This window comes from Crotalus tigris, unplaced genomic scaffold (assembly GCF_016545835.1).
Source record: "Crotalus tigris isolate CLP2741 ecotype Arizona unplaced genomic scaffold, ASM1654583v1 scf7180000018549.3470463, whole genome shotgun sequence".
Lineage (NCBI taxonomy): Eukaryota > Metazoa > Chordata > Lepidosauria > Squamata > Viperidae > Crotalus > Crotalus tigris.
Window position 1 is genome coordinate 1,836,337 of NW_024097072.1, and position 27,597 is coordinate 1,863,933.

The 27,597-nt window shown below is 41.4% G+C and overlaps 1 protein-coding gene across 4 annotated transcripts in view; it reads left to right on the forward strand.

Moving 5' to 3' along the window:
- Window positions 1-27,597, forward strand: part of NSD3 (nuclear receptor binding SET domain protein 3) — a 78,939-nt gene that overhangs the window by 947 nt on the left and 50,395 nt on the right. For 2 of the 4 annotated variants that reach the window (XR_005557990.1, XM_039354256.1), the window contains exons 1-2: window positions 7,107-7,586; window positions 23,895-24,616. Coding sequence is in view for 3 of the 4 variants with exons in the window: in XM_039354256.1 (XP_039210190.1) it covers window positions 23,939-24,616 (678 nt within the window). In the remaining variant the exon portion in view is untranslated. Of the gene's footprint in view, window positions 1-7,106; window positions 7,587-11,981; window positions 12,228-23,894; window positions 24,617-27,597 lie in introns of those variants that run through there. The other 2 variants (XM_039354254.1, XM_039354255.1) reach the window with 2 other exon arrangements.

The window sequence follows — 27,597 nt, forward strand, 5'->3', positions numbered from 1 at the left end:
GCCAGGGTTGATAGGGACCCTCCATATTCTTCCGTTTTATCCTCTGTTTTATTCTTTAATTTCCTACTTCGTAGTAGTAGCAGCAGCAGCAGCAGCAGCAGCAGCAGCAGGGGGTTGTTTCTGAAGAATCATTATCTTTCTGTCCCCTCTGCTCTGCAGAGGCAACGTTTGCCCAAAATTACCTTCCATCCAGAGCAGGGGGAGGCAACCTTGGCCCTTTTATGACTTGTGGACTTCAACTCCCAGAATTCCTGAGCCAGCATTGCTCAGCTTGGAAACCTCTTCCTTTCCCTCAGCATGGCTGGCTCGGGAATTCTGGGAGTTGAAGTCCACGAGTCATAAGAGAGCCAAGGTTGCCTACCCCTGATCCAGAGGATGAAGAAAAAGCTCTTTTGGAGGGCTCCTTTAATTAACAGATTGACGCTCTCATTAGAGTGATCCCTTTGTATGTCATTCCAGATGCTTTCTCTGGCTGTGGTTGATTTTACTAATTGCCATATGTTCTGTGGATTGTTGTCAGTTGTGTGGCATGCTGCTGAGAGCTTTTGACTGTGGCAGTATAAAAATGTAAGGAAGAAAGAAAAAAAGAATGGTATAAAGGAGCTTCAGCAGCACTGTGCTTGTCATTATCTGAAGAAAGTAGGTGGAGACTCTCAATTCCTAAAGGGCTATTTTTGACCCAGGAATGTAGTTTTGGCCAGAATTAGAGCTGTGACTAGGTTAAGCGTGTTGTGGGAATCAGGGTTTCTCCCTCTCTGTCTTGCTGTCTTTTTATTAATCTTTGCTACAAGAGGGTTAATACAGTTTTGCAATTGGCCTTGAAACAACGTTTGACATTTACAGGGAAGGAAGGCGAGTCTCGTCTCTGGAGGGAAGTAATGTCCTTTCCCTTGCTTATGCTCCCATTTGTTTGCTGCGGTACAGTGTACGTTGCCTTGGAGATCTTAGAGAGAAATGAGAGTGCGCAGCTAGCATTCTACCTGGTTCAGTAAAATTCTGGGTGGTTGGTAACCTCTGATTTCAGCCTACGGATTCATTTAGCTCAGACATGTCAAACGCAAGGCCCGGGGGCCGTATGTGGACCGCAAAGTGGTTTCCTATGGCCCGCAAAGCCATCCTGGAAACAGTCAGGGAACGGCCCCCGCTGCGTTGGCACTGGCCCAGGCCGGCCGGGAGCCCATGTACAATTTTGTGGTGGCCATCCATGCTGAAATGCATTTAGTCTTAGCTCCACAAGGCCGTCTGGAAACAGCGAGGAACCAGACCCTGCCACGTTGGCCCTGCTCCCTGGGTGCATGCTGTGGAGGTGTCACCTTTTGTGAGGAATGAAGAAATGGACCATGCCTTGGTGCTTGCCCCGGTCCCACCCCCTTCTGCCAGAGACCCTCAGATCTGTCCCACTCCTGCCCAGGCCCCCACAAGCACCCTTGACGTGAACGATGTAGAGCTGGCCACGCCCACCCAGTAGGCTGCACCCACCCTGGCCACACACCCCCGCCCCCCGCCCCCCTGAGGGCAACCGCAATGCTGATGCGGCCCTCAATGAAACTGAGTTTGATACCCCTGATTTAGTTTCTCCACTAGGCAGTCTCCCGAGTTATGTCATTCGTGCAAAAATAGGGATGTGGGCACAGAGCTGGATTCTGCAGTCCAAATATAATTGGAGAGATGGCTGAGATAGAATGACAGATTTGGCAACCAGTGGCTAAGATCTTTAAAACCAAATTTTTTCCCCCTCTCTGAAAACCTTTCCTTAGCATCTGTGACGTAGTACACATCAAAGCTTGGGAAAGCTTATATGCAAAATCAAATAAAGCCAAGCTGGCTGTTTGCAATTGTGAAGTATTTGTAACGGAGAAACCGAGAAACTGTTTCTAGGAATCTGATGCTTGCTTAGCACTTCTGCTGACTGAAAATAGATTTTCACTTCTACTTGTCTAATGTGGAAATAATCTCCCCCCACTTTTTTTTTTTCAAGCACTCTAATCCACTCTGGTACCCTGAGAAGATTGCTCGGGAAAATGTGTGCAACTGGCGAATAATATATCCTCCATAATTAATTATAATCATACACTAATTTTTCTTCTGATTTTTTTTTCATTAGGATATATGCTACCATACAGCGATTTTTAGTACTGTATAATGATGTACAAAAGCATTTAGTCCAATGTATTGTGCTGGTTTTACCTTTTTGATTTTTCAAAGTATTTAGTATTGAAACATTTAAATTAAAAACTTTAAAGAATTGCTAATACTCATTTGTAAGTGATAGAATGATACATTTTGACCAGTCATGCCAATTAAAGACATATGAATTGATAAGTAAATGCCTTCTGGTGATGACTGCTCAATTTTTTTTCTTGATTTACATTTAACGTGCCTTTTATCTTTTGTTGATGGGCTGTTGATGAAACGTAAATGGGAAGTGGGATAAATGTAAGAATTGTGCGTTCTTTGGTATCTTTTTTTAGAACCTTAATTGAAATTCTAGGAAAGGAAAACAGGCTTACCATTAAATCCTGTCTATTTTGAAAAAGATCAGCAGGGGCTGCGCAAATATGTTTGGTTTGGCTCTTATTGATTCCTACCTACTAAATACTATATATGTAAAGTCCTCGCCTTATAACAGTCTGTTTAGTGACTGTTCAAAGTTACAAAGGCACTGAAAAAAGTGACTTACGACAGTTTTTCACACTTGTGACTGTTGCAGCATCCCAACGGCCACATGATCAAAACTCAGACACTTGGCAAGTAACTCACACTTATGACAGTTGCGCTATCCTGGGGTCAGGTCATCCAACCCTCTGCTCAGGCAGGAAACCCTATACTATTTTGGACAAATGGCTGTCCAGTCTCTTCTTAAAAACTTCCAGTGTTTGAGCATTCACTGCTTCTGGAGGCAGGTTGTTCCACTAGTTAATTGTTCTCACTGTCAGGAAGTTTCTCCTTAGTTCTAGGTTGCTTCTCTCCTTGATTAGTTTCCATCCGTTGCTTCTGCCTTCAGGCGCTTGGGAGAATAGCTTGACCCCCTCTTCTTTGGGGCAGCCCCTGATTGGAACACTGCTATCATATCCCCCCTCGTCCTTCTCTTCGTTAAACTAGACATACCCAATTCCAGCAACCGTTCCTTATATGCTTTAGTCTCCAGTCCCCTGATCATCTTTGTTGCTCTTCTCTGTACTCTTTCTAGAGTCTCAAGATCTTTTTTACATTGTGGGGACCAAAACTGGATGCAGTATTCCAAGTGTGGCCTTCCCAAGGCATTGTAAAGTGGTATTAATACTTCACGTGATCTGGATTCATTTTATGACATAATGCAAAATATGTCATAAAGCATTTCCAGTGGTCAATTCCTGATGTTTGATCGTGCTATATAGTTCAACATGGGCTACTTTCAAGACAGATTATTAGAATTAGAATAGAATAGAGCGGGAAGGAACCTTGGAGGTCTTCTAGGACCCCTACTGAAGCAGGAGAACCTATACCAGGCATGTCAAACTGCCGGCCCTGTGGGCCAGATACATCATACTGAAACCGCACCCACCCCATTGCCAGCAATGGGGAAAAAGTCGTGATACGTCACGCGATGTCACATGACATCACAAGTTTGACATGCTTGACCTAGCCCAGGGGTAGGCAACCTTGGCTCCTTTATGATTCGTGGACTTCAACTCCCAGAATTCCTGAGCCAGCCATGCTGAGGGGAAAGGGAGAGGTTTCCAAGCTGAGCCATGCTGGCTCAGGAATTCTGGGAGTTGAAGTCTATGAGTCATAAAAGAGCCCAGGTTGCCTACCCCTGACCTAGACCGTCTCAGACAGGTAAATGTCCAGTCTCTTTACTATCTCCCTGAATTTTAAAGAATTTTTCAAGTATATTAGAAGCTCTGCTATTGTTGTGAAAGCATTGAGAAATCTGGTTAAGGAAGTATCTCTGAAACAAGAGCTACTTCCTTGTGTAGTATGTTATATAACTCCTTCTGAAAATATAAACAGAAAAAAATGCACTTGGAAAATGATGCTGCAACCGATGCAAGGTTTAATGAGAAGTTCACACTACGTTCAGTTATCAGACTTGACTCCTCCAAGGTAAAATGAAAGGGTTCTCGCAATTTCTTTCCTTTCAGATTAATTCAGTCACTTGCTCAGCAAAAACATTTTGATGATTCAAAAAAAGTAGAGAGATCAAGCAAGATTTTTTTTCCCCAGAACATTGTATCTTGTCTTTCTCCATAATTTAAATAGTTAATTTAAATAGAAGTACTGCTTCAAGATGCGTGTCAGCAGAGTTTGGTTTCACCACAAATTTGGGAGAGAAAACATCCTAGTGGCTGACCAGTAGAAAGCAGGAAAAAAAAAAATGACATATCCACATTCAGCTACTGTTGAAAACAGATAAAATTATTTTATTTTCATCAGAACATATCTGTCTTTCTGCTACTTTTACACCATTAGCTAATTATGATTGCTTTCACATCTCCTCCAAACCCATATCCCATTTATTTATTTACTGAGCTATTGCTGTTTCTGGCTTTGTTCCCTTTTCTTTTTGGCTCTGATGCAAGTGATTTGAATCCCCAAAACATTTACTTACGCTACACTGAATTGCAAATAATTTCCTGTATATTTCTCCATGCAAAACTATCTTGTCCAAATGCTAAGCCTTAGCAGGTAAAAGCAAAACCTGAGACAAACACTGGACTCTTTACACTTGCTTTTAGGCAATGGAAAGGCAATTAATGCAACTAATTTGTAATTAAAGACATCCTGTTTAGCTTACTGTTATACGTACTCTATGTATTGGAAATTAAAGTGAATGTAAGACTATCTGTGTCTTGTCTGTCTCTATTTTACAGTAGGCGGGTTTTTTTTTTTTTTTTACTTACAAAAGAAATGATTAACTCTGATTCATACCATCAACCATTTGAATCTCTGTTTCAAAATAATATGCATTGAGCATTACTCATATTTTGTTCAATTTGTTTAAGAATTTTGCATTTCTCAGATCCAGTAAGCAAGTAAGTTAGAATAAAAGCAATATATAAGAAACCTAATGTTATAAGAAGACAACATATTTTGTTGTTATTATTTCTTCCATTGCAGCCTTTGTATCTGTTGTAAAAGCTTTTTTTTTTCTTTTTGTATTTTATCTCTCCTTGGCCTAAATTCAGATGTGGCATCTTTGTAAAACCTCACATTTGATAACAAAGAGCTTCTTAAAGTGATTCCAGAATGTGGGGGAAAAAATACAACACTAGACTTTCCTATGCTATATGTAAAAAATCTCTCTGCTGGTAATAAATAACCACATGAGAACAGTGCTAAATATTTTTGTCCAACGTTTCAGTTGCCTGCATTCAGGGATCCATGCAGCGAGATACACATTTGAAGTTGGCGCCCACTTGATTTCCTGTCTTTTATTCCATTGCCAGCACAGTAGGGAAGGCCACAAACAGGCCAGATGCTGTCAAACTATCCATCAAAATTTGCAGCAGTCAGGACCATACAGTACAAATGAAGTTTTAGGAGGGTCTGTTTCCATATCTATATGAAATCTGCAACTTGATTCGGTAAAGGAAACATATGCCAAGGTGGACACCAGAATGAGCTTTCAAGCCACTATAAATAATTGCCCCACTCTAATCGTTCTAGCCAGATTTCCCCTGGAATACTGTTGTCAAAGCCTGATGCCACTCTTTTCAACAAGACAAATGGGTTCCAGGAAAGGCAGTAGAATCAGTCAAAATACGGAAAATGAATGCTCTGAAAACACGTTGAAGGAACTGAATCAATCTAGCTGGAAGAAGGGTGGGGGTTAAGACAGCACAACACCCTTTAAATTGCATTGGTCTTTCTAAAATGTGAATCTCAAAAACCCAGAAAGCAAAATACTTAATTATTTACAACTAATTGTTATATTAGAAAGCTACAAACCTAAGACATTTCTAAATCCCCAGTTTGTTCTTTTAGGGGACATATTTAAATGACTGAAGAATTAAGCTGGAACTATATTGCTATAACTTGCTCCTGCGTTTCAAAATTCAGCTGTGATGTTCGTATTTTCTTCCATCCAACTTTTATACTGCCTGAAAATCACACAAAAGGAGGCTGCTCTTTGTTCATTTGCACCTTCCCTCCTGCACAAAATACTTTTGAGAGGTAATGGATGCTTTAAAACAGATCCTGTTTGGAAACATGTAGAGGCTCTTAGTTGTTTGATGCCTGATATTTACCCAGAGTCTATAGGAGCAGATCTGTTCTCAAAAGGGATGCAGGAACAATAATATTCAGCTGAATTCGGGAATAAATGAAGTCAAAAGCAAAAATAGGATTGTACATCTCCTTAAAGGCCTCATTCCATCGGAACTTCTTCGGAGATATACATGTATTCGATTGCTGTCTCATTTACACAAAGCTATTTATTATTTTGCAGTCCCAAAGCATCTAGGTTTGTCCACCCCACAACACATGGGCCTCATGCAGCCCTGGACTCCTAGTAATGCGGCCCCACAAGTTAATAAAAATTTAAATAAAGGAAGTTAACTATAGTATATATTTGATACATACAAGACAATCCCTCTTCACTCAGTGCAGCCCAGCAAGCCAAAAGGTTGGGCAACTGTGATCTAGAGTGATAATTCAACAAAAATCAATATTGCCTTCATCCCGTCTTCTCCACAAATGCTCAATTCTATCTAATCAATCTCGTCTAAGGCATTCCTGTTACTTGCCTCATTTTACTACAGTAAGAGACCCAGCCTGTTTAGGAGCGATAAGCGATTCCTGCAATAACTTAAATAAGATTCAAGGTAAGCTATGCATTAAAAAAAAATCTACATTTTTTATTTTTACTTTGCACTGACGAGTTGCATTATGCTGGGTGTGCTTGTGTGCAACTCTTATCACATTCATCCCCGCATCGGGGAGAGAAAAATAAAAATCTCTACCTCCGGTCCTGCTGGCCAATGGCTTTTCGCCCGTCGTTTCCTGCCAAGCCACCCCTAATGACTGGCCGGCCAGCCAACCGCGCAGAACCCCGTTCGGTCAAGGCCCCAAGAACCGGAGAGGGCGGCAAAAACTACAATTCCCAAGATGCCCCGGGGCCCGTACTTTGGCGCCGGCCAATGGGAGCGCGTCTTTTTCCCGGCGCCGCCTGTGTGTGGAGCTTTGTGTGCGTGAGGAAAGAGAGGAGGCGGAGGAAGCGGGAACGAGCAGGGCCGAGACCGGGACGCCGAGAACGAGCGGAGCGCCAGCGCCCCCTTCCTTTCCCCCCGACTCGGTGCCGCCCCCCTTCCCGCGCCCTCGGCGGCTCTCTCGAGGCCCTGCGGCTCCTCGGCCGCCCGGGACGGCACCCGGAGGGGAAGCGGCGGGGGGGAAGAGGCGGGGACCGAGGCCGGACGAGCGGGAAGCCTGCAGAAATTGAGCCCGGGGATCGAACGCGGCCTACTGCGGGGCCAGGCCCGCCCCCCTTGCCGAGCCTGGCTCGGGCCGGCCTGGCTCGGGCCTTCCCCGGCGTGACTCCCGCGTTTTGTGTCTCGGCGGCGATCGGTCCGATACGGCGGGGGGAGTTAGAATGGAACTGACTGAAGGTGAGGCGGGATGGAGGGGGGGAGGAGGAGGGTGAGCGGGAGGGGCGGGGCTTGGGGCGGGGGCGGGGCCAGAACCCTGGGTGGCGAGGCAGCCGCGCGGGCGGTAGGGCGGGCGCTGCTAACAATGCAGCCGACTCTCTAAAGTTGCTAGTCCTCATCAGGCTTTGCTTCTCCAGGTTGCGGCGCTTAACTCTGGCCCTGTTTTTTTTTGTAAAAAGCCCCTAATCTCTTGGATATGATAAGTTAACAATAAGTTTCTGCTGGGATTCTTGGAGTTGCAAATGGGGAGGAAAGGCCAGGCTTGGAAAGTTGGGCTTTTCCCCCTTCTCTTCCATTTTTTCCCCCCTCTTGCATTGACGTCTTTTTTTAAAACAACAGCAACAATACAATACCTTAGAGCGGTTTGGTTGCTGAAAAGGAGGCAGCTTGTGCAACTTGCTACATTGTATACGTGTCATAAGTTGCAGATGCCGTTTGTATTTGTAAGTGGTGTGTTTGTATACCATTTATACAATGTTTCGGCGTGCACCCATTACAATTTTTAAAAGTGTATCCATTTATGTCAACACCGCCTAGTAAGTAACATTTAGTAATGGACAGTGGTGTGGAGTCAGAGTCCTGCAAACATCAGCTCCCCAATTCTGTTTATCTCGTAATCTCAGCTTGTCTAAACCTATCATGGCAACTATGTAAAAATTAAATGGAAAGAAATATATCTATGATACTTTGAGCTTTTTAGATGCAGGATAACACACAGGCATGACAGATCACCTCTGTACATATTGCATTCATGCCCAAGCTGCTGGGTGAAAGGGCAAATTACCTGAAATCAATTATGATTTTAAATTTGGAGTCAGGTTTCTTGAGTTCAGCCTTCTCCAACCTGCTGCCTTTCAGATGCATTAAATTACAGCTATTATCAGCAGAATAGTTGGATGCTGGAATATGAAGAGATGTAATTCTGTTCCACATCCTGAAGGATTAATTTGTAGAAGGCAAGCTGATGGTTATTGTGGAAGAATGGCTTTTGAGAAAGGTTTTGAATTTTGAGAAACACTGTGTGTTTAGTTGCTAGTTAGCAAAAAGCACTAGTCAGTAATAAGCAATTAAAAATATTCAGGTATTAATGCTGTGTGTTAATTACTCCACTACAGCTCAGTCCCTGCTAATACATGGTTAAATTGTAGTGGGAAGAGGAATAGAGAATATTTTTTGGCAGTTAGAGAACTAATGATATGAAAATGCATCAGAAATGAGACACAATAAAGAGGAACAGATTAATGTGTGGAAATGGGCTCAAAACTTTTTCAGAATCTGAAGAGAACTAAGGATATATGCAGGGTAAGAATAAGCAAAATTAAATTGCTCAGAATTCTGAAGGAAAGAACTGGCTCCATTGATCATTGTGATAGCACTGGAGCAGACATGTACTCCAAACACGGTGCAGGATCTACTGGAACCTTTCTGACAGAGGACCACCCAGCCTCAGAAGACCTCTATCAATGATCAAGTGAGCCATCATTTTTAAGAAGGTTCAGATCAATTAGTAGTGGGAGGATTGTGGTGAGAGCCCAGTACTGTGTTATGATCTTGGTGATAAAAGCAGGGCTCCTGAAATAATTTTAAATGGTTTCTCTTTTTTAAACGTCAACCCTCTTAGTTTAAAGAATAAAAGAGTCTGTTTTATGGAAAGAGAGAGAGAGAGAGAGAGAGAGAGTGTGTGTGTGTGTAGTGGAATGAATGACGTTAGGAAGGAATCTGTGCTGTGTGATCTGTACATGGTAAGCAAGACGGTCATAGAAGAAGCATGTGTGAGAGCAGAGAGAGAGAAAGAATCTGGAAGAGGTGTGAGGTCTGAACTGTGGATTTTGAATGGATTATACAACACAGTGCTAATCGCTGTTGTGTGACATTTTGCGTGGGAAGGCATGAAGAGTCACGAGACAGGCAGGGACATTCTTGGAATTGGGAAGTTTTAGGCTGACCTGGTAGTGAAGCAGCCTTTTGTGTGTGTTTGTGCTTGCAGCGTCTACAATGTATAAATATGCACAAACATCTCGGGGTTTGAACTTCGAATTGGAAATATTCTCTTCCAGGGGGAGCATCTCTGGCTCTCTTGGAAAAGGGAGAAGGATAATTGTGGTGAGACTATAGATAATAGTTTTGTGTGATGGAGGAGAAAGAGGAGGGCCACTTAGATTTAAAGGGGCAGAGGCAGCCATATTTGCTGCCAGATACTGCAGTGTAAAATCTCTTTCCTACTCCACCCCCAGCCTTCCCTCCAAAGGAAACCAGCCCTGTTTGGGGTTAACAAACGGGGTTTTACTTCTTTCACCGGGATCCTTATTCCCTGCTTACCATTACACTGTTTCAGATTTATCATAAACAAACTGGAGAAGCTTTCCATCTTTTCCTCCCTCCCTTCTTTTCTGCAGCCAGGACTGCTAGGGACTGCGGTGCAGGAATTAACCCTTTTCAGTACAAATCTGCAGCAGGGTTATTCTGATTTTTTTTTCTTCTTCCCCCTCTCCATTTTCATGAAGAATTAAAGAGAAATAGATAGAAGGGCTGCCTTTCTCGCATGTGGCAAAAGGAGCTGAAATGTCCTCTACAATTTCTCTAAGTAAACAAGGAAATTGCATCCCCATCAGCTGCTGACAAAAGGCACACTTGTTTGTGCACAGCTAGCTAAAATTGATCTTTTAAATGTAATACCAGCGAGGATTTTCTCTAAGGCTTTTCTCAATGTTTTTTTTTTCTCTCTCTTGTCTATTTTATGTTGATAGTGAGGCGATTTCTCTGTTTTAATCGTCACTGAATTGGGCAAAGGGTGTTGTTTGAATTTCATGCACAGCAGTCAACAGCGATGTGAGACAAATTGCTGTTCAGGTATCTAATTAGTGGGAAGTAGGTATATTTGTGTAATGTTTGAAAGTATTTTTCAGTTTCATAGTGCAGGAGAGAAAAGCTCCATATCCTGAATATTATATCTTTACTATATTAGATATGCTAATTCTGTTTCTCCTGTATTAATATGATGTTTGGACAACTGGAGCAGTATGTATGACTATCTTGTAAATAAGGCACCACCTTAGTATGCTTGGATGTACTTTATATTGTTTGATCCTGCATTGTTCAGTTTTGGAACACAAATAGACATATTTATATGAGTGTTCCTTTTTGCTGTACTTATTCAAGAGACTTCTCAGTGGTGCTGTTTTTGTCTTTTAAAAACTTACCAGCTGATAAAATATAATGTATTATTGTGATTGATTCAAGGATGTAGTTATCATAGTAGCATTTCATTAATATTTCAGAATTTCCTCATGTTGGACTCAGCAGTCAGTCTAGCAATGGAGCCATTCTTTCTGGTTTCTATTTTTCTTTAAGTGGGTCATAGTAAAAGATGATCAATGCATGACAGAAGGTGTGCCTGCACAGCTTACAGTGATAATATTAGGTTTCTGTGACAGAATAAATGCTAATGAACATGTAAATATAAGCTGAGAAAAGTGAAATTTGTAGCCAAATGCTTTCCAGGAATAATGTATTTTCTCCCCAAAATGAATGATTTGTTGTGACTTAAGTGCTACATGTATGTAAAGCTAGAAATGACTCATCACATTGTATGATGGTAAAGCTGGAGAACAGTTTTGCAGTTCATGGCAAACACTCTAGATTTCTGCATGATTTAAAAACATGAAGATGAACAGGTTATTGTGTTGGTACAAAAAATATCAGCCAAGTGAGATGATATATTATTTTATATGGTAATATAAATACTGGAATCAGTTTGAGAAATAAGCTTTTCTGATATTTTGAAAGCCAACTATTTCAATATCAATAGCAGTACATAAGCATGCTACTGTAAGTTTTTATTTACATATTTTAATCTGGAAAGAGGAACTTTGCCCAGGCTTTTTTGAATGACAAATAAATGCATGTATATGAGAATAGTCATTGGAATCCAGGTTGTGTATGTGCAAGTAGGGATGTGATGGGAGGCAAACATTGTAGTAAGGCAAACTTCTTTTGGAAGGGGATGCCATTAATTTCAACAGAATTTAAAAGTTGTTGCTTATTACTGAAGGCTCCGCCATAAGGTCTCCTCCCATAATTGTTGCTGATTATTGCTGTCTGTATATAAGTTGTTTTATTTCTTGTCCTATGAGTATATGAGTACTCCCAAATAGTATATAAATGATCAAGTAATATTGTGAAAACAAAAAATCACAAATGGCTATAGGCAGCAATGGGATAATCAGAACTTAATAAATCACCTGATTTTTTCTTTCCTTCCTTCCTTCCCTCCCTCCCTCCCTCCCTCTCCTTTCTTCCTTGCCTCCCTCTCCTTCCTTCCTTCCTTCCTTCCTATTTATATTTCACATTTTCAAGGTTGCCTATCTTCTCAATTACTCTAAATGATGTACAGAATTAAAGTCAAAGTTACAAAGCATCAAATAGAACAGAAAAGGGGAGTGATCATCCTAGTGGAACAAACATCCACGAAAAAGCCCTCACAGGTGGAACTCACCTCCTACCATAGAATAAAGTCTAAGGAAAGAGCCAAATGTTCAAGGCACAATTAAAGGACAGCAGGATCAGAGTCATCCGAATCTCCGAAGAGATATTGTTCCAGAGGTCAGTGGTCATGATGAAGAAGGCACATTTCCTAGCTCCTATCAAATGACATTTCTTAATAGATGAGATTCGTAGCATGATGTTGCTCTGTCTTGTTTTATAGGATGGGCAAAAGCAATGGGGGAGAGATAGATTCTCAAATTACTATGGGGTATGGGCCTTTGTAGGTGATAAACAGCTCTTGAATTGTACCACAAAGCCTACTGATCTAGTAGTGTCACTCCTGTAGCAGTGGTACATGCCCATGACTGCAACTGGATCAGTTGAAGTTTCTCATTGGGTCTTCAAGGGTAGCCCATGTAGAAATCATAGAAGTAATCTACATTCAAGGTTATCAGGGCCTGAGTGATAATGAGTAGGGCCTCTCAGTCCAAGAACATGCACAGCTGGTAAATGAGACAAAATCATGGAAAGCCCTTCCTGGCTATAACTGTCAACTGCTCTTCAAGCAGGAGCTGAGAATCCGGGAAGACCTCCAAAGTGTTCAACTTCTGTCTAGGACAGGGGTCTTCAAACTCGGCCCTTTTGTGACTTGTGGACTTCAATTCCCAGAATTCCTCAGCCAGGCACGTGTGCCTGGCTGAGGAATTCTGGGAGTTGAAGTCCACAAGTCACAAAAGGGCCAAGTTTGAAGACCCCTGGTCTAGGAAGTACAGCCCCTTTCAGAATTAAAGATATAGAATCCTTAAGCTCAGATGGTCCAGGTCACCACTGTCATTAGATCTCACAAAAGGCTGAGTTTACATCTCATCCAGGTCGCATTACCCCTCAGGCAGAGACAATACCTTGCCAGCATCCTCTGAGCCAGCCAGGAGTTGAGATATACAAATGACTATTCCTGATGATAATGATCTCATTCATGTAAAAATGCAATGTATCTAAGAATCTTTTCACAACTTTGTGAAAGTGTTCGATAAAGGTGGATTTTCCTAGGCAGAGAATGCAAAAAAAAAAAAAAAAGAAGTCTTAAACAGGTGTGCGCAATTTGGAGACCCAGGCCCAGGTGAGTTTCCCCAACTCTTAGGATGTAGTCTCGCCCTATCGTTCTGAATTCCCGCTGAATTTTATTATTTAAGTAATAGAACATGGAAATAAATATGTGGGAATACTCATGGCTGTTACAGAAATAATTGAAAATAAACATCAGATTCACTATTTACACTGCCTTCAACGTACCACTCAATGGTCAAGCCTGAAAATTGGCCAGAGGAAGGTTATGTACCTTTAATATCGCATGTGGGGATGGGATTGCCTAATTTGTGTAAATATGGGCAAAGTAAGGCTATATCATCAAACGTATAAGTTGAGTGGGAAGGGCGAAAGTTCCTGTGTTGTACAGATTCTAAGTTAATTGTGCGCAAATTATTTGAGAGCCCTCCTAGTTAAAAAAAAAACTTGTTTGTCAGGAAAAAAAATTATAAAAGTGATATTGGACACATGGACCCATCTTTCTATTGTGTGCACTCGCATTCAATTAAGAAGAATTGTATAGCTAGAACTGTTCTGCACTGAAACCTCACAGTTCCTTAAAAAAAATGAAGCAATTTTCCTGGCACCCAACCCAACAACATCCCTTTATTTATTGGTATTAAACAGAATTTTGAAAGGAACACCACGAAGATTGCTCATTGTTATCTTCAGTCTCAGTGACAGTAATCCTCCAGCTAATTGCTGGATGGGGCAGCCTTGGGAATGTTCTGTTCCCTGGGGAGAAAATCCTGATCTACCTGGGCCTTTGGCTTGATCCAACAGAGCTCTTCGTGCGTGCTCAGGGCTGGGCCATAGAGACATCTGGGCTGCCTGATCTTTTTGGCCCTGCAGGCAGATTTGGAAACCTGAGAAAATGTCACCGTGATCACCACAAAATGTCTGCTGTATTTGGCCTGTCTCTAGTTACAAAAAAAAAAAAAAAACAACCACAGGCTTTCTTTCCTCAGGAAGCTGTGAAGAGGGCAGAGGCTGACTTCACTCTACAGATACAAAATTATAGATAGGCAGCGTAGCAAAGCACCCATTTCACAAATGGTAAATTGGCAAAGATAGGAAATTCCCCCCTCTTCCGCCTTTCTGAGTCTCAAGGGCCATTTTTTTTCTGTTTCCAAATCTGCATTGCTTCTCCAAGCGCAGTTTACATTAGAAAATTAATATTAGTTTGTTACTGTTGTATTTTATTTGAAGCACGCTGTTGTTAGCAGGAAGGCCACACTAGAACCTAAGCACTTTCCAAACCACAATGTTTATAGAAGAGTTAAGACAGCAAAGGAAAGTAAACATGCTTATGTTTGGCTACACGATGGGCCCTAGTTACAGGATTAAAAATTCATCATCTTATTTTGTTACTGATACTTCTCAGCCAAAGTAAATAGGAGTCGTCTTTTTTTTTTTAATTTGGTCTAGAAATGAACATAATTTGCTTTCTGCTGGTCATCTTGTAGAATATTAATTTTCAGGTGTGAACCACTCTGATAATGAATTCCAGCACGTGAGTAAATCATGGAAAAATACAGAATGGCAATTATTGCTTTTTATAGCATTTTAAGCATGTAGTAAATGTCCTCAGGCCTCAAAACTAAACACCTTCCCATAACGCAAGTTGCTTTCGGCAATTCATTAATGGGTTACAGATAATATAATTGAAAGGAATGAAAGGAAGGAGCAGTCTGACATAAGTACTTTGTGAATGAATAGCACTAATGAATGCTTCTAGTGGTCCTCCAACATCAACCCATTGGTGAGACTAAGGAAGGTTATGCATCACTTGGTGTATTTTTTGCTGGTATATGTTACTGAAGAAGCAGTGAGGATGAAAGCATCCTTGCCATAATTGCCTCCAAAAATGTAATGATCACATTTACCTGGAATGTTCTTCTGCCTGCGTTTTCTTATGGCATCCTCTGTTCTGTTATCCCCAAATTCCTGGTAAAACTGGAAGCTGAATGAATTGGTACAGAAAGAAAAGATGCATAGAAACAATCAGGCTTGTTGTCAGAACAGGAATATAAAGTGGTATCATTTGCTAAATGAGTATATAGCATATACCGGACGATTTTGGAGATCCCGTTTCAGTTCCCACATACTTTACTGCACACAGCTTGGCCTTTTTAACATGGTTGGTATAGAACAGTGGTTCTCAACCTTTTTAATGCCGTGACCCCCCCCCCAACTGGTCGTAAGTCGAGGACTACTCAACCGGTCGTAAGTCGAGGACTACTCAACTGGTGCAGCACCATTTGCAGAATGGGACTTTTGGCGGGCTCAGCAGGGCAGAGGCAGCCTGGACAATTCCTATTGGCTTTTGAATTAGACTCTAATCAAGAAAGTCTATTCTATTGGCTTTCAAAAGCCAATAGAATAAAAGGGAGTAGCACAGCTAAGGAAAAGGGGGAAAAAATGGCGGACTGCATTGTTTGGCGACCCCCGTGAAATGGTCGTTCGACCCCAAATGGGGTCCCGACCCACAGGTTGAGAACCACTGGTATAGAATGATGATTGTTAGCTTCTGGAGAATAGTTTGGTGTAGTGGTTAAGGCATCAGGCTAGAAACCAAGAGACTATGAGTTCTTGCCTTAGGCACAATACCAGCTGGGTAATTGTGGGCCAGTTACTTTCTTTCAGCCCTAAGAAGGAGGCAATGGCAAACCACTTCTGAAAAAACCTTGCCAAGAAATTTCAGGGATTTGTCCAGACAGTCTCCAAGAATTGAACATGGTTGAACAGAAGGGGGAAAAAGACTGGATAAGATATAACTTAAGAATAGGTAAAGTTGATTTGTTTCCTATAACTTCACTTTATCTTAGGTAGCACAGGATGATCTCAAATGACGGCAGAATTCAAAGGATGTTACTTTGTGTGTTGTTTGATTAATGAAATGGTTGGGATAATTGCACGTATGAAATATATATGTATGAAAGACCAAAATACATTGTACTCCACAGGAGCAGAATTGGAGGGATGGATAATGGGTGTATTGATGCAGTTTTTTTGGAGAGATGGAGAACAGTTCTGTATCAATGCAGTCTTATTGTCAAGGATGAAACTTTGGCAGCTACGTGCCTCTGCATTTCAACTTGCCTTTAGATTGAGGAGGGGAGGTGTTACTTTCAAGTGGGTTAGATGGAGAAACAAAACTTCTTCAATTCAACTGAAGACCGTGAGCGCCTGAAGCCTTGTCAAGGACACCAGAACAGGTGTGGATTTGAAGCAGACGGTTCCCATAACAAAGTGAACTTGTTTATATGGACTACGTAAGAGGTTGGAAGTTTGGCTGGGGAAAGTATTGTTTCAAGTCTATGAATTGGTGTCAGAATCTCAGAGTTAGTTTCGTTTCAACATAATCATGCAGTGTATTCAATAAACAGTAAGATGATCAGAGGTGGAATAAACCTGGAGTATTATTTGGATTCTCAAGCTGCATGTTGACACTTATTTTGTTTGAGTGGTGATGTTAGGAGCTTACATGAATCTCAGAACTGGATTGCAGCCTCATGATTTCCCCCCGTGAAAGAGTTCAGGAATTGCTGTAAAGGATTAGGATACCTCATGTGACTATTCTGACCCTTCATTTAGGTTGTTTTCACAACACTGTACAGCTAAAACACGGGGTTCTGTGTTTTAGCTGTATAGTGTAGTCCTCGAGTGATGACCGTAATTGAACCCCACAATTACCATCATAAGTCCTGAGAGTCGGAAAGCAAGTGGCCATGTGACTTAAACTGTACTTAGGATGTGACATAGCGTTTGGACTTAAGGGAGAAAAAATTTAAGCTAATGGATGGCTTTACCCCTCAAGAACTATTTTAAAGAGATTCGTGTGAAAAAGGATATATCGGTAATATTTTGCACCCGTACTTATTCAAGAAATTAACTGGAGGGGGTAGCTATCTATTGGCATTTCACTTTCTTCAGAACATAAATCACAACAATGAAACTTGAAATGGCCCTGCTGTTGCCATGGGCCAATACCTTTCTGTGTCTGAGAGAGAACCTTTGCAAATCATTTGTTTTATAACGTTCTCTTATTGATTTTTCCAGGTTCTGTAATCGATGTAACTTTTGGATTGTCTAATTTGAAGGATGTTGGCTTGCTGTTGAAAAGATGTGTTGGAATTCAGTGCTGTCAGAGTTTCATTGGGCCCTGTTGTATAGTGAGCTATTAAAAATGCCTAAAGTTGTTTTGGGCCAGAAAGTTAATAAATACAGAGGAAAAAAGGCAGGTAGGTGGGGGAAAGCAAACTTACTCAAGATTTCCCTTACGATTGCATTTTTGCTGATGCCATTTTTTCCTCGCATGTTGCCGTTTATGCATTCCTGTTGTCAAAAGAGTAAAGCAGAAGTAGACTGTCATTTACTGCACATTTAAAAAATGTGTTACCCCCCCCCAAAAAAAAACCCAAAACCCAACCTTTCGGCATCTATATTGCGCTGCTGCTTCAGCAGTGAAGTGCACATGTGGTGAGGTAAAAAGCTGCAAAAGTAGAAGGTCTTCAAGATGGCTAGCATCCTTGTGTGTTCATTTTGGGAAGAGGGTTGCTTGTTTTGGGTTCATTTTGGGGGGAGGGTAATTCTAAACGTGGGATGCAAAAAAGTCGAAACTGCATTTATCTGGAGTATGCCTTAAAGCAGGGGTGTCAAACTCAATTTCATTGAGAGCTGCATCAGCATTGCGGTTGCCCTCGGGAGGCCGGGTGGGTGTGGCCTGGGTGGGCGTGGATGGAATGGGTGTGGCCAGCTCTACATCATTTGTGTCAAGGGTGCCTGTGGGTGCCTGGGCAAGAGTGGGACAGATCTGAGGGTCTCTGGCAGAAAGGGGTGGGACCAGGGCAGAGCCCATCAAGCCGGATAGGTGAAGTAGGCGAGGGCCATTTGCTGGCCACTTCCAGGTGATGGTGCATTTCTTCATTTCTCACCAAGGTGATACCTCCCCAGCACGCACCCAGGGGGTGTGGCCGACGCAGCAGGGGCTGGTTCCTCGCTGTTTCCAGATGGCCTTGTGGAGCTAAGAGTGAATGCATTTCAGCATAGATGACCACCACAAAATTGTACATTGGTTCCCGGCCGGCCAGGGCCAAGGCAGCAGGGGCTGTTCCCTCACTGTTTCCAGGATGGCTTTGCGGGCAGCATGAAACCACTTCGCGGGCCGCATCCGGCCCCCGGGTCTTGTGTTTGACATGTCTGTCTTAAAGGGAAGTTGGCAAGTGTTTCATCCCTGTGGCCACAATTTTCCATGACAAGGGAAAGCATAGAACGGAATAGGAATGGAATAGGAATAGAATATTCCTTATTGGCCCAGTGTGATTGAACACAAAAGGTATTTGTCTCCAATGCAGGCGCTCCCAGCAAAGTAATGTAATCATGACCTTAAGATACCAATAGGACAGTGATGGCGAACCTTTTAGAGGCCAAGTGCCCAAATTGCAACCCAAAACCCACTTATGCATCGTCGGGTGCCGGGTGGGCGTGGCCAATTGGGTGGGCATGGCCCAGTGGGTGGGCGTGGCTGCGGTGGTAACGGCAGACTGGGTGGGACTAAAAAGTTCAATCAATCAATTACAACTTTGCGAGATCTTTTTTTTCCCCCCGCGAGAAGTTGAAATTGATTGATTGATTGAACCTTCTTTTTTTGTTGCACACGGCAGCGGAGGCCTAAAGCGAAAATCTTTTACAAAACCCAGCTGAAGGCCTAGGACTGGAGCGACGACGCGTGCCCACAGAGAGGGCTCTGCGTGCCGCCTGTGGCACGCGTGCCATAGGTTCGCCACCACGGTAATAGGAGAACGTAGTCGGAAAGATGAGAAGGATAAGATGAGAAGTTGTCCGTTCATATCCCTATAACTTTCCCTTTGAGTTCATAAAAATAAACATCCATGCACACATGCTTCTTTTCTCTTTTGTCCCCAGGGGACTTAATGCAGGTCACTGGCTTCTTGCTGCCATTAGCAGTGGGAAATTAAGCAATCTGTGCCTACTAATTAAGTGATCTGATGGGTTGGTTGGCTGGTAGAATCAGATTATTTTGCTTCCTGCTATTAATGGCAACAGGAACCCAGCACTGTGTTTCCTCCCGGCCAGTGAGAAAGATTCCCTGTCCCTCTCTTGATAGATGCAGTGTTGTGTCAGAAACATTTGCGGAAGCTCAAAGAAATCGTAGAAAATGGCAGTCAGAAACAGTGATGCACTGTAATGTTTCCATTTTTAATTTACTGTTAAGAACTTCGTGCCCTGGACGCAATAAAAACAGTGGGGAAAAAAACATTGCTGGGCTTTCTTTTGGTAGAATGACAGCCATTCCTGAGCATTGGTTTCTTTCTTTGGAGTGTGGCTCTCTCTGTGTTACAAATGGCAACTCTGAGCTGAAGGATAGAGAGGACGTTGCACAGCCGGCACCCCAAAAAGAATGAAGTCAAAGTTTTGCTTTTTTTTTTTCCTGGTGAGAGTAGGAACGAGTGTTAGTGACCTCTGGCAGGCATTTAGCCCCATTTTTGTCCTTTGAGCCATCCCAAATATTTGAAATTGGTTGCTGATTTTTGAAACAAGATACATTTTAAGTTATAATGCTGGAGTTGGGGGGTTTTAATGCTAAAAATAAGAATTGGCTTGCCTGCTTGAAGCCTCTTGCTCCCATCCCCAACCTTATGGTCATAGAAGAACTGTAGCATAAAAAAGGCTTATCGTGACCCTGAATTTCAGCGGCAGGATGTCTGGGATCAGGTGTGCTCTGCAATTATTCATCCCTGATTTAAGCTAACTAGGAAAAAAAACACGGCTGCACTTCCCTCAGTTGATATCTGTATATAGCAGTGGTTCTCAACCTTTTTAATGCCGCGACCCCCAAACCAAATCAGAATGACCAGATTATTTAGTGAAGAATAGAGATAATTCTTGGCAAGCACCTGCATAGAGAGGACAATAGAGAATAACATGTTCCATCAATTTAATAATTCCTCTAACACAGTGGTTCTCAACCTTTTTAATGCCGCGACCCCCAACCGGTCGTAAGTCGAGGGCTACTCAACCGGTCGTAAGTCGAGGACTACTCAACTGGTGCAGCACTGTTTGCAGAATGGGACTTTTGGCGGGCTCAGCAGGGCAGAGACAGCCTGGACAATTCCTACTGGCTTTTGAAAGCCAATAGAATTAGACTCTATTCAAGAGAGTCTATTCTATTGGCTTTCAAAAGCCAATAGAATAAAAGGGAGTAGCACAGCTAAGGAAAAGGGGGGAAAAAATAGACTGCGTTGTTTGGCGACCCCCGTGAAATGATCGTTCGACCCCAAATGGGGTCCCGACCCACAGGTTGAGAACCACTGGTATATAGGAAAGGGAAAGACTTTTCTTTTTTTTTTTTTTTACCCGCCATCAAGCCACACCTATAGGAGATGAAAAACAAAATTTAAGCTATGGAAACCCTGCAGATCAATTGCTTCTTGATTTGCACATCCTGTGTCATTTACTTTGAAGCGTTAACAGCTAACAGACTGGGCTCAGCAGTATACAAAATCATTCTTCGTGCTGCTTATTCAAGAGCAGGCCAGGCTACAGTTAGTATTCTGGCACCCAAACCAGTAAGTGACTAAGTTTTACCTTCCCATGTTAGATCAAGCCAAATCACAATGCAAATTAGCATGTCACACAGCTACAGTCGGTGACTAATTGCTAAACTAAACTGTTTACTAATGTTTTGCATAATTAGTTCTTGAACTGGTGAGCCCGGTTACATTCCAGTAAGGGTGAGCCCTTTTCTTTCTGCTTAACTAATAACAATAAGTGTTAGAAAGAATGGCCTCATTAGATGTAAGGTTTAACAGCAGGGCCTCTGAATAACCTCATTTGTATTCTTCAAGTGTTGTACAAGGCATGATGAGATTGTGGCTGCATTCTAAAGTATATTTTGCAATTAAAGTGTCTCAGAAAGTCTATTTTATTTCTCTGAATATTAGCTCCCTTCAAGTTGCACAAGCCTGTCCAGACTTCAATGTCTTTCAGTCGTAATCAGAATATTTCTTCTTCCTCTTTTCTTCATTTAATGAACAGGCATATCAGACCCACAACAGCCAACTCTGTTGCTTCTGCTTTTGTGTTGTTTTTGTAGAGGGAAAGTTAGTGGTTGATGGCTGTGGCTTTTTTCTTTTTTCCTCCTGGTATAGAACAGATTTGAAAATGGAAGAAACATCCTTTGCTTCTTTTGTTCATAACAAAGGCTAATCCTGTCATTGCTTTATTCTGATTGTAAAATGCTCCTTTCGGTGTCAACGTGGTCTTGCCAGCATCTCAAGCAATCCGCTTCGAAACTGCAGTGTTTTGTACACCCTGGCCTCCATTATTATCTTTGCTGTGACTAACCTCAGTTGTAAAAGATTGGTTAACTAGATGGAAAGCTGGCAATGTGGTGAGGTGCTATCACTATGTTGATTTTCAGATGTACCTCTGGGTCAGTTAACAATCTCACAGGCTGTCCTGTGACGATAAAGTCATTGGTTGGGGAAATTGAAAGAGAAAGATGTATCTCCATTGGAACATTTTTTCTGCAGAAAGGTTCATGGTATGTAGAAAAAATGTTTATTACATACAGGTGGTCTTCAACTTACGACCACCATTGAGCCCAAAGTTTCTGTTGCTAACAAGATGTTAGTTAAGTGAGTTTTGCTCCATTTCACAACCTTCCTTGCCAGCAGGTGTTCAGTGAATCACTACAGTTTGTAAGTTCGTAACACGATTGTTAAGTGCATCTGGCTTCCCCATTGACTTTGTTTGTCAGAAAGTCACAAAAGGGGATTACGTGACTCTGGGCCACTGCAACCGTCATAAAATACGAAGCCCTATTGAACGGTCACTAAACAAACGGTTGTAAGTCGAGGACTACCTGGCTATGCCAACAATATAAGAGATGACAGTGTAGGAGCCAAAGATGATGATGATGATGATGATGATGATGATGATGATGATGATGATGATAAGGGACCTTGGAGGTCATCTTATACCGTTTCCAGACAGGGGGGGGGGGAAATTGATGACAACATCTCCTAACTTTGGGCAAGTTATATTCCACAAATACTTGGAAGTTTGGGATGGAGTAGGGAATTTGTGGTGGCAAACCATTGAGAAAAGTCAAAACTGAGCTTAAATACATGGATATTGTAAGCAGCTTAATCGTCCCATAAAGTTGTGGTTTTTTTTTTTAAGTATATTAATGGGCAAAATGATGGTCTGTGACGCTTTCTCATTTATAGAACTTTGATTTGTTTTGTCAGAGGAATATGCAACAACTGAATTTTTTTTGGCAAAAGTCTTGCTAAAATTCTGCAACACTTTCTCCCATACTATAATTTTCTCTTTGCTTTCCCATACTGCCACAAATCTTTTAATCTGATTTTCAACACGCCTGATAACCTCTGCTTTGTGCATATGGAGCTTTTGAAGAGCAGTGGGCCTCCAGTGGAAGAGCTGTTTCCTTTTTCTGCTTCAGCATATCTTGCTGAGAAAATACTTAGTCACTTTTTTAATAAAGGCAGAAAATAAAAACTTGTGTCTCCAGGCAAAATGTACATTATTTGTTGCGAGGAGGATGGACTTAGTTTCAATAGCCGTGAGTGCAAAGGTGGAAGATCAGACTAGAGACAGATTACCATGGAAAATATCTATTGTATGTAGTCTCTTGGAGTTGAAAATCAAGTTCTATGAAACAATATGCTTGTCTCGTTTTTATTTTGTTTTGCTCCAAATTGCTTTTTTGGAACAGCTTTTGTATTGCCCTAATTGTTCTGTCGTGTGTTGCATATCACAGTTGATACATTTTTACACTGTTAACCACAAGAGATTAAGTTGGAGTGTAATGTGCAAATATAGTGATGGTAAGTCTGTTGCAACAAAAAGCAGCATCTTTAAAGACCTGTCCTTCAAGTGTACATATACATGCCAACACAAAAGGAAAAAAGGCTCAGAGCCCTTCTTTGAGGTGGATAAGAAATATGCATATATGTATGTGTGTATGTAGAAAGAGAAAGAGAGAGGGAGGGAGGGAGGGAGGGAGAGAGAGAGGCAGAGAGAGAGAGAAAAGAAAGAGGAATTAATTAATTAATTAATTAATTGCTGGGGAGGAGCGTACAAAAATGCTGTTTTTTTATTTATATGTCAAATCTATATAACTGCCCACCTCACAAACAAGTGGCATTGAATAGTGCACTGTTCAACTTTTTGTGTCCAAGCATACTTTTGTGCTCCATGTTTGCATTCTCATAGACCACTGACTCACCTGATGCAGGAGAAGGACTGGCAGAGCCCAAGAGTGGAGTTAAAAGAGAGATCAGCCTTAAAATCCCTACATAGCCGTAAGCTAACTAATCCAACCACGCTTGAATTCTTATCTAACTCCAAGCAGGTGTTAACAATTAGTTAAGAAGATTCCTGGGCAGTTTAATTAAATCTTCACATGGACCTGATCTTTTGTGCCTACAATAAAGAAAGCCCATTTTTTTGTGTGTGTGTGTACGACGTAAAAGCGGTTGCTCCATGCACTAGAGTTGATGCTGTAATACATATACTAGTCTTTGAAAACTTGTCAGTAGAAAGTGAACATTCCTGTTAACTTTAATTCGCAGCGGTTGCTTTGATTTTTCTAAACTTTGCTAGAGAAGCCGTAGAATCATTTTTTTTTTCCTTCTCGCATTTTAGGCCCTATGAGAAAAAGGGAAAGCTAAGGATGCTGGAGCAGAACAATGGATTTCTCCTTCTCTTTCATGCAAGGGATCATGGGAAACACAATTCAGCAACCACCTCAACTCATTGATTCGGCGAATAACCGCCAAGAGGATGCTTTTGATGCCAACAGCGACATCACGGAAGATGGTCGACAGACGCCCTATGAAGCTGCTCTTGCGTTGCAGCAAGGTTTTCAGTATCCCACGCCAACAGCAGAGGACCTTCCGCCCCTCATTAATGGGTTTCCCCAAATTGGCATGTACGAGCCTCAGACCAAATACCCATCCTACAGTCAGTATCCTAATGGCTCTGCCAACGGCTTTGGCACCGTTAGAAACTTTAGTCCACCAGAGTATTATCAAATGGAGAACTCTAACTTAAGGCCCCATGAAATTCTGGAAAAACCGTCGCCTCCTCAGCCCACGCCTCCCTCAGTATCCCAAACGGTGATTCCAAAGAAGACAGGCTCACCCGAAATCAAACTAAAAATAACCAAAACTATCCAGAACGGCAGGGAATTATTTGAGTCCTCGCTGTGTGGGGATCTTTTAAATGAAGTACAAGCGAGCGAGTTTGCCAAGTCCAAGCATGAAGGGAGAAAAGAGAAGCGGAAAAAAAGTGGCAAGCATGACACTTCCCATTCAGAAGAACGCAAGTCACGTAAGATTCCCAAACTAGAGCCAGAGGAGCAAAATGTAAGTGGAGTAAAAAAAATAAAAAATCAGCTTTTTCTTCTTCTTTTTTTTAATAATGATGCTACAAAGCATTGTTTTTCTGGGTCTTTTTCTTAATATTTTTTTTTCATCTGCTTGTCTGCTTGGCTTTTATGGAATTTAGTCAGTCAGTGCCCAAAGGTTTGTTTTATTTTTATCCTGGTGTTCGTTTTTTCTATATTGTATTGATATGTGTTTTCCCAGGATTCACATTTTTAATATTATTAAGGATAGATATATATATCTTGCTAGATTTTTCTCTACCATATACAAGAAATCCAAATCACCCTTTGCAACAAACTGTGCAAATTATCAGGATAATTTATAAAGAACTTTAGATTCTTCTAGAGTCAAACTGTACAGAACTATTGATGGGTGAATATATCTCAGTAATTTTATTACAGCTGAGTGACATGACAGCTATTGAAGTTGTACGATGCTTCATTTTGGGGTATAATTAGGGAGCGAGAGTGAAAATCATATGCAGTACATTTTCTATCTGTTAACAACAATTCCTGGTCTTTGCATTTTCTGTCTTTTTCCTTTTTTCTTTCTGTATTAAATTGTGAGCCTCCCTATGTGAATAGGGTAACTGTATTCTGCACAGAAGTCTCTTAATGCTGAGAACAATTCATATAAAACAGGCTACACTTTATTTAGCTTCACATGATAATTTCTGATTTTCATGCAGTACTTGGCTAATCAAATCATCTACCCGAAGGGTGTTAAAAATAATATTTTAGATAAAAATAATTTTGGAGTTTCAAAATTTTTCTTCAATGCAGTCCAGTTGTATCTATACATATTCAAAATTTTCATTAAGTTCAACGGGGGTTATTCTCAGACTGAAGCCTTAACCGTAGATATGTACCGAAGGGTCAAGGGGAAGCATGTGTGATGACTTTACACAAACTTAATACTTGTCTCTGATGTTTGACATAAGTATGTCATTGCAATATTTATTTCTTTTGTTTGTTTGCTTTTTTTATTGGCGTTTTATCCAACATTTATTATTTATAAGTAGCTCAAGGCAGCATATATACTATACTCTTCTCTCCTATTTCCCCCACAGCTACGGCCCTGTGAGGTGGGTTGGGCTGAGAAAGAGTGACTGGTCAAAGTCACTCAGCCTGTTTTCATGTCTAAGGCAGGTCTGGAACTCCCATCTCCTGGTTTCTAGACCAGCACCTTAACCACCCGACCATATTGGTTTGTCTGATTGTGTCATTGCATGTACATACAGATCATATTTTGGCTTCCTTTCATTTTGTTATGATTCCATTGACTAAACTCCTTGTTTTGTGGAATTGGTCTCATAGTTCTGTCTTTAGCCCTTTACTTTTGACACACAAAGTTGTGACGTCACCCTTTCAGTCAGTTGTTCACGGTACTCTATATGATGCACAAACGTTTGCTTTGTTTCTGCAAAAAATGCTGGTCCAGGTTTCCATAAACTAGCTGAAAGTTTTATTTCCTGCTGTGATAGGATACACTGTAAAAAGTCTTCGAAGGTGCTGTTAAACTATGCGGAAATGTGGCATAATGTTGGTGGCCAGCCAACATTTTTTTTAATGTAGTTAAGTTATTAAAAAACAGCCTTTACAAATAATGCTATATGACTGAACAGCCAAACTCCTTCTCGGCCCCATGCCATCTCCCAAATTAAATGTTCACTTCATTTGCAAAGTAATTTCATTTGATTGTTAGTGTTGAAAGAACACTCTTAAGAATGATAGATGTTTTTATTATATTGATACATATACATATATATGTGTGTGTATATGTATATGTATATATACATATACATAAATATATATTCAATAATATACAATCTTTGAACTCCGTGAGAAATATAAATCAGCTATTTATTGTTAAAAGATTTAAAATAATAAAAGCAACTATTTACAATACTAAAACAAACTTAGCTTTCGCTGATCCACTGATATATATATTTAAGTACTGATACTATAAGATACAAAAATACAAAAGAAAATAGGAAAGATAAGGAAGGGGAAAGTGTAGGAAAAAGGAGGAAGGAAAGAAAAGGCATTGACTTTCCATTCCCTTTGGTGTAGTAGAATAAAATAATAACATCAAATCTCAACTTTTTACTTTTACGTAATAGTATAGACTAGCTGTCAGGTCGTCCTATCCTGGTGCTCCACAAAATAGCTGGCAAGCAGGAACAAGAGACAACGGTAGTTTAATTCACTCCGTATAGGAACAAAGTCAGCACTGGGAGTGGATTGCTCCCAGTGCCTTACATAGACTGCGTGCCTGCCACACCCACACCAGACCTAACCCCACCCACTAAGCCACCATCCAGTCCGGTCCACCCTCTGCTAACCCCGTCAACTTCTGCAGCCATTTGTCCATCGTGGAAATCGAAGCGTCCTTCCATTTTTAATAATAATAATTAATAATAATAATAGTAGTAGTAGTAGTAGTAGTAGTAGTAGTAGTAGTAGTAAAGTTGGAAGGGACCTTGGAGGTCATCTACTCCAACCCCCTGCTCAGGCAGGAAACCCTACACCATTTCGGACAAATGGCTGTCCAGTCTCTTCTTAAAAACTTCCAGTGTTGGAGCATTTACTGCTTCTGGAGGCAGCTGTTCCACTGATTAATTGTTCTCACTGTCAGGAAGTTTCTCCTTAGTTCTAGGTTGCTTCTCTCCTTGATTAGTTTCCACCCGTTGCTTCTTGTCCTGCCTTCAGGTGCTTTGGAAAATAGCTTAATTCCCTCTTCTTTATGGCAGCCTCTGAGATATTGGAATACTGCTATCATGTCCCCCCTTGTCCTTCTCTTCGTTAAACTAGACATACCCAATTCTCGCAACCGTTCCTTATATGTTTTAGCCTCCAGTCCCCTAATCATCTTTGTTGCTCTTCTCTGTACTCTTTCTAGAGTCTCAACATCTTTTTTACATCGTGGTGACCAAAACTGGATGCAGTATTCCAAGTGTG